The sequence below is a fragment of the Equus quagga genome, chromosome 17 (genome assembly GCF_021613505.1).
Source record: "Equus quagga isolate Etosha38 chromosome 17, UCLA_HA_Equagga_1.0, whole genome shotgun sequence".
In the NCBI taxonomy this organism is placed as follows: Eukaryota; Metazoa; Chordata; class Mammalia; order Perissodactyla; family Equidae; genus Equus; species Equus quagga.
In genome coordinates this window covers 28,083,550-28,091,225 of record NC_060283.1, presented here as the reverse complement: position 1 = coordinate 28,091,225, position 7,676 = coordinate 28,083,550, and the positions used below count along the sequence as shown (strand labels likewise).

The 7,676-nt window shown below is 43.4% G+C and overlaps 1 protein-coding gene across 1 annotated transcript in view; it reads right to left on the bottom strand.

The window, feature by feature from the left end:
• Positions 1-7,676, bottom strand: part of PTPRJ (protein tyrosine phosphatase receptor type J) — a 161,641-nt gene that overhangs the window by 7,956 nt on the left and 146,009 nt on the right. Inside the window, exons 16-22 of the mRNA XM_046643099.1 lie at positions 7,484-7,525; positions 6,943-6,951; positions 6,753-6,840; positions 4,906-4,996; positions 2,670-2,743; positions 2,432-2,566; positions 3-31 (exon numbers count right to left, since the gene is read on the bottom strand). Of these exons, the coding sequence (XP_046499055.1) occupies positions 3-31; positions 2,432-2,566; positions 2,670-2,743; positions 4,906-4,996; positions 6,753-6,840; positions 6,943-6,951; positions 7,484-7,525 (468 nt within the window). The remainder of the gene's footprint in view (positions 1-2; positions 32-2,431; positions 2,567-2,669; positions 2,744-4,905; positions 4,997-6,752; positions 6,841-6,942; positions 6,952-7,483; positions 7,526-7,676) is intronic.

Sequence of the window (7,676 nt, the reverse complement as noted above, 5' to 3'; positions counted from 1 at the left end):
GCTTGGAGGGCCAGTACTCCTCACATTTGGTCTAGAATAAAATGGGATTCTTACATAAAGACTCAGATCACGCCATCTGCCATCACTACAGCCTCACAAGAGAGACCAGATATTGAAAACTGAACAGTCCCTTAGTTGGCTTCTGTTTTGACTCTTAGAATTGTTTTAATTTACAATTTATATGTTTATCATTTACAATTATTGCGAACTCTTTTAAAATAGGGAGTTTTCTCACACAAATCCAGATTTCTGGATTCTCTTGAAAAGTCAGAATTTCTAGCCCAAACTGAGCCCACATTTCTGCATGAAAATTGATTTAGAGTGGCTGTTCCTTCACAGGGGACACAGTGCCCACCCAGCTTCCTTCGGCCTCAACAGTAGCCGATCCACAACTGTTCACCGAACTAAACTTCTCTGATTGACCCACAACCCCCAGCAGCTAGAAGAAATGAGAATTTTCCCCAGTTCTTTTAGAGACACATGAGTTGCAATACAAATACAGACACCAACAAAGAGGAGCAAATGAAACCATTTTGGGGTCTTTGATTTTTAGAAAGTCGGTGAGGAGATGTGAACAGAGACAAAAATCAGGAAACAGCTGCTCCCGAGAATATCTGAACCCCCATTTGGCAAATGACTTAAAATGTGCCCGCACACACACGCACACACCTTCCTGAGGAGTGCCCCACTGCAGGTGATTTCCAACCCGATCGATTACCTGACTCACCCGGGAGGTCTGTATTGCTTTAAAAACAGATGCCTGGGTCCCGCCTCCAGAGATTCAGACTCTGGCCAGGGATCTGTATTTGTTTAAAGATCCTGGTTTCTGGACCCCTGCTCCAAGAAACACCATGGAACTGGGACTCCAACTCCATCACTGCCATGGAGTTGATGCCCAGCTTGGTCTCTAAGGATGCCCAGCTGGATTTTCGTTGCTATCTTGTGGGGAAGAAGATAGGAAGATAGGGGAGAGTTCTTGAACTCTCTGAGCCTCAGTTTCCCCAACTATAGAATAATAACACCTTACAGGGTTGTTATAGGAAAGAAATAACACATATGGAGTATCTGCTGCAGAAAATACACTGGCTCCCTTCCCCTTCCACCCAGAGTCCTTAACATCCACTTCTCTCCTGACTTAAGATGAACAAGGGCCCGTCTAAATTCACCTTCTCATTCTCTGTTAATTTAACTACATCATTTTCACTTGTCTAACAGATATTTATGAGAATGTTCCATGTGTGAGGCCTGGGCTCAACAGCACCATAAGGTTTATCTGGGTTCATAAACAGCGTTCTTTTGTTTGCATAAGAGCCTGTTCTCCTGATGCAAAGGAGTGGCTGCAGAACCCAACCTTCTGTATCACAAGTAACGTGAAGATGGGGCCATCTCTTACTGCTCTTTGTTACCTTTCCCTCCTGCGGCCCCAGCCCCTGGCTCCACCATATACATACTTGGGGCAGATAAACATCTACTAAATTAAAGCGAAATAAAGAACGTTAAGAGAAATGCTGCCCGACGGGCTCCCACTATCCCCTAGGACAGGGCTACTCAAAGCGAGCACACTGGAGCAGCCAAAACAGCAGCACCTAGGAATTGTCAGAAATACAATTCCGGGTCCCAAGACAGACCTGCTGAATTAGAAACTCTGGAGGCAGAACCACCTTCCAGGTGGTCCTGATGCACATTAAAGTTTGAGGACCGCTGGTTTAGAGACTGGACTCCTATCCTAATTCCTCAAGTAATGAACCTACATGAAAAAATTCACAGAGCAACATTACGTCCCATTCCTCATATGCAGATTTTCTCATTTTGGCATGCCACCAATTCTCTTTGATCCATTTACGGAAACATGGGATTTTATCACCAGAAGAAATCGTATCTTTGATGGAAGTGGCCGTGGGATTCCAGGCCATCACAGTGGGGCAGAAACTGCTGAAACTTATCTGCGGATAAGTTTGAGATTTTGTGTAAAGAAAGGGTCCCAGTGCTAAAAACTAAGTTTGAAAATCACCGAGTTGGTCCAATCCCTCATCTCACAGATGAAGAAGCTGGTTGCTTAGAGACAGGATGGGCTTGCACCATCAACAGAGCTGATGAAGGACGGAGCTGTCCTGTGAGCAGCATCTTCCTGCTCCAGGCCCAGGAGCTTTTCCACTGCACTAATCCAACTCCTGCTATTTACTAACTCCAGCAGCAGCGACTTAATGAATAATGAACAATGATATTTGTCCGCAAAGGAAGGTAACAATAAAATAGGGTTTTTTTTTAAACTTTTCTCTCAGAGAAGACAAAGACAGAAAACAAGTTTCTAAGACTAGAGGTACTAATGTTTGGAGGAGTGTTATTTTTAAAAAGACAAATGGTTTTGAATATCCTTACCCTTCCACCACAATAAAAGTGAATGAATTAATTTTTTTAAAAAGGTACTTACCCTTCCCTGTTCAACACATTTGGTCAACATAACAATGGCATATATGTTTTTCTCCCAAACCATACGCCAAAAGTCTTTCAAGGTGTTGGGTAAAGGTCCTTGTGTGGCAATAAAATCTCTCTTGGAATGGTAGCCCTAAAAAAGGAAAGCAACATGTATTCAATCTCAAAGACACAGAAAGAGGAGCTCTGAAGATTTCATCCTAAAAAGCCAGTGCTATGAGAATCTCCCCACTTACAGGCATGTAGTTGGCATTGATGTAATCATCAGTTGAATGGGTCTGGATTGAAAGCTTGACACGGGAAATGTCATCTACAACATTAAGAGAAAAGGGTCCTTATTAAAAGTAAATGTTTTAGGAGAGTTACATACAAGAGACACAAAAGAAGTAGAAAATGGCACCATGGGGCTTCTGTCACACCTTGAGAGCTGGGCATTTTACATATCTGACCTCATTTAATCCTCACAGTCACCATATGTGACTGTGGCACACAAGTTACATGACTACCTGGGGAGAGCTAGTAAATGGCAAAGCCAAGGTTCCAACCCCAGCAGCCCAGCACCAGAGCCCAAACTCTTAACCACGCCAGACCACCTTCTCAGATGAAACAAACCTACTACCATTAACGTCCTAGGGGGTGTGCCATGAGCCAGGGAATGTCCTAAGCAATTTTATCTACTCCTCAAAACCCTACAAGCTTTTATGCCCATTTTACAGGTGAGGAAACTGAGGGTCAGAAAGATCAAGTGATTTCTCCAAGCAACATCTGGTAAATGGTGGAATTCAAATCTAGTGCCCTTTCCACTAGGAATAAATAAAATTGCCCTAGTGGGTAGACACCCAGGTAAACTTTTCCACCCTTTTCACACTTTCTCTATTCTCATAAAAAAGTTGTTATAAAACGACAGTATCAACTTCAAGAATAAACTGAATGTATAAGACTACTATGAGTGGAAGGATCCAAAACATAAAATCCTCTTGTTTTCTAAATATTGTCATCCTCAAAAACACACGCACAAACCTGTCCAACTCAAGAAATGAAATGATATCCTTAAAATTTCAAGTGTCAGGCTGAGCTATAAGCAGCACCACCTATGTTTCCCTGTCTTTGACAGGACACTCTCTCACCCTCCCCCAAACAAAATAATAGAACATTTCTAAACCCAGTTACCAAAGTGAATTTCAGCCTAAAATCTCCGCAATAAAACCAAGACCAGAGGGGCTGGCCCCGTGGCTGAGTGGTTAAGTCCGCGCGCTCCGCTGCAGGCGGCCCAGTGTTTCGTTAGTTCGAATCCTGGGCACGGACATGGCACTGCTCATCAAACCACGCTGAGGCAGCGTCCCACAGGCCACAACTAGAAGGACCCACAACGAAGAATATACAACTACGTACCAGGGGGCTTTGGGGAGAAAAAGGAAAAGAATAAAATCTTTAAAAAAAAAAAACAAGACCAGAACTCTGGATCTGAAAGTCCCCACAGACCTTCATGAGAACAGGCCAACAGTCCTGAGCGACCCCTAGACGGGCAGTGTTGGGGCACATCTCACCAGCTCAGTTTCACAAGCATTTCTCTCAAACATGGGTCAATGCCCGCTGTCAGTACAACAGGGGAAAATGAGGAAAAAGAAGACAGGAACTAGAAAATCCTGCATCTAAGCAGAAGTTAATGTTTTAGGCCAGCAAAGAAAAACACAACTTCAAATAAAAAAGGCAACGTCTCCAGATGTCCTGGTACAAAAATTATGAGCAAAGCCAACAAATTTCAGCTAAATCAGAACAAAACTGCGATCTGCTGACACATCTTTCTGAGGCCTAATTCCCACTCAAAAGAGAGGCCACAAAGAACTTTCTGAGAAGGATTTACATTCCATTTTAATGGACAATGTAGTAAATAACTCTCACTTTAAATTCAATTTGTTGTTATCCCTGTGTGTTGGGCTGCAGACATTGTTAATTCTCAACAACATGAAGGAACCCAAATACACTTCACATTTAGCTGTGGAACGCACTCAGCCAACCAGAGACGTGTCTGGACAAGCAGAAGCAGTACTCCCTGCCTGTCCTCCTCCTGCTCCCTTTCACTCCAGAGCTATACTGACTGAAATAAAGGGGCTGCGAGATAGAGAGGTTAAGAGCACAGACTCTGATATTTTTCCTGAATGACACTGATAGACCTGGTCCAAAGCCTGATGCTGCCACGACTATCTGTGTGACTTTGGACAAATCACCTGCCCACTCTGTGCCTCATTTTCCTCATCCACAAAAAGAATACTCTACTACCTATTTCATAAGATTGTCGTGAGGAGTGAATACAACGGAATATGCCTAAATCAGTGCTTAGCACATGGGAGGTGACTAACGAATGGTTGTGGAAGTGGCTGGTTAGTACCATTGATGCCCCTCCCTCTACTGTTAGAGCTGTGATGGCCAGTGACAGAAAAAAGGGGAGATAATGTGGATCAACCAACTTACAGGGCAGAACATTATTATAGCGATTCTTTCCTCTATTCTCAGCCAGTTCAGCTGCATATTTGGGTAGATTAATTCCAACAATCTTCAGATCCTGAAAACAAAACAAATGAGTTGTTCGTTTATTTAGTGTTCAGATAGTATTCCTACTGAGCATAGAGTATGACAGAATAAAGTGGGAATACAGGGATATTATGGGTTAAATTGTGTTCCCCAAAAAGATACGTTCTAGCCCCCGGTACCTGTGAATGCGACCTTATTTGGAACTACGGGTCTTTGCAGATGTAATGAGATAAGATGAGGTCATAGAGGAGTAGGGTGGGCCCTTAATCCAATATGACTGATGTCTTTACAAGAGGAGAAGAGACACTGAGATCCAGACACGCAAGGGGAGACAGCCATTTGGAGATGGAGGCAGGCATTAGAGTCACCCTGCCACAAGTCAAGAATGCCTGGAGCTTCCAGAAGCTGGATGAAGCAAGGAGCAATCCTCTACCAGAGGCTTTGGAGGGAGCAAGGCCCTGCTAAACAGCTTCATTTTGGATTTCTGGCCTCCAGAACACGAGAGAATAATTTTCTGTTGTTCTAAGCCACCAGTTTGCGGTAGTGTGTTATGGCGGCTCTTGGAAACTAACACAGAAATGAAAAGAAAAGGGCAACCTTGCCTTCAAAGAGCTTACAAGCTGGGAGAGAGGTGTAGACAGAAATAACCAACGTTACGACAAGGAAGAATTAAATTAACGCTGAATATCAGTGACAAGCAACACATCACAGGGGAAACAGGCATGAGGACAGAGAATTCAAGTCCTCCTAATGACATCAGAGAAAATGACCCAGAGGAGGCGACACTGCATAGCAGGTTGAATGGTGGCCCCAAAAAGACATGTCCACGTCCTGACTCCTGCAACCTGCGAATGTGACCTTATTTGGAAAAAGGGTCTCTGCAGATGTGATTAAGTCAAGAATCTTGAGATGAGATCATCCTGGGTTATCCAGGTGGGCCCTAAATCCAATAACAGGTGTCCTTACATGGGACACACAGAGGAGAAACACAGGGAGGAGGAGGAGGAGAAAACAGAGACCAAGATGGGAGTGACACAGCTCTAAGCCAAGGAACTCTGGGAGCCAGCAGAATCTGCAAGAATCAAAGAAGAGTTCTCCCTGTAGATGCTCCAGAGGAGGCAGTGCCCTGCTGACACCTTGACTGGGGACTTAGAGGATGCCCTCCAGAACTGTGAGAATACACTTTTGCTGTTTTAAGCTTCCAGTTGGTGGTGATTTGTTATGGCAGCACAGGAAACTAACACAAGTGGTGAGCAGGATCTCAATGAAGGCAGAGATGCTGCCACAGGGGCAGCACATGGAGGATGAGGGTGCCTGGGGGGGTGGGGGGGAGTTCCTGGGCTGGTTTGTGGGGGAGAGCATATGGGGACTGAAAAGTAGAAACTCTTTCTGCAGGATTTCACATAATCCTCAAGAGTCAACCGTGACCCCACAGTCATCAAGCTTCAGCCCCCTAAATGCCCCATCTGGTTTCTTTCCAGCTCATACAGCCTCCTAATTATTCTAGTTAATAGCCCTCAACTTGAAGTCCTAGTTTCTCTGTCTCTCTGGATAATCTTCAGGTATCAACGAGATTAGACATAATCCGCTAGAAGGAAGATACGTTTTCGTGCTCAGAGCCAACCCGGTGACAGTGGAATCCCCAGGAACATGCAAGAGCTTCTCTCTCCTCCAAGAGGGCTTCCTCTTACCCAAAGCTTCACCATAAAACAAAAACCAGCAGTTTTCCAACTTTCAGGAAAACGAACTATAAAGCAAGTAAAAACACACTATTTACAACCCCATACTTCGTATTCTTCTGCAAATCCACAGTTGGAGTCGGCTTGCTGTTTCTTAAAGTAGGCCTCAAAATTCTCCACTTTGATTAACTTGGATCTAAGAAAACAAAGCGACGTATTAGGGTTTTTTACATTCAACAAAGTTAGTACTCAAAATAGAAAAATACAAGTTAGCAAAAAAATTAAAGAGCTTACTTACTTTCTAGGTCTTCATCATAGAAAGGGAAAGAAAAAAAATACACCGTTAGAAAAACTGAGTCAACCACGACTCTGGAGATGATAGTAAACAACTTCCCAAAAGAACAAAAACTATAGTATAATTGGGGGGATTGGGGGGAGGGGTCAGCATAATGTTATTTACAAACACTGAAATGTGAATCAGGACATCTGACTTCTAGATCCTATCACATGACTGATTGGCTTTGTGACTTTGAGCAAGTCCTCTCCTCCGAGATCTTGATGACCCATTTCTTTCAATCACAAAATATATATTTATTGGTAGAATTATTGGTGGAACGATACTTGCCATAGTAGAACATGGCAGGAAGCTAGCTTCAGCAGACTAATGAACACAGAGTCCTTGCAGAATAACAAAGGCAGCAAGGACTTCTGGAAGATCATGGCCAAACGGGTCAATCAAGAAAAATGACAGCAAGTTCCACCAAAAATCCCCTCGACAGTCACTGAACAGATTGGGGAATTAACATCTTAAAATAAAGCTCATAACTCAAGAGACTTACTTTATTTGAGAAAAGGACAGTTCATTGTTCTTTGCATCTTTCCTGTTTTGAAACGAAAAAAACCCATTAGACAAAAAGTTTAATTTTGTGCCTTGCCGGCTCTCATGTACCTACAAAATGCCTTTGCCCTGAGCATCAGTTCCTATACAACAGTCAGTCCCTCTCACTAACACTAAGCTTAATGGTCTAAGTA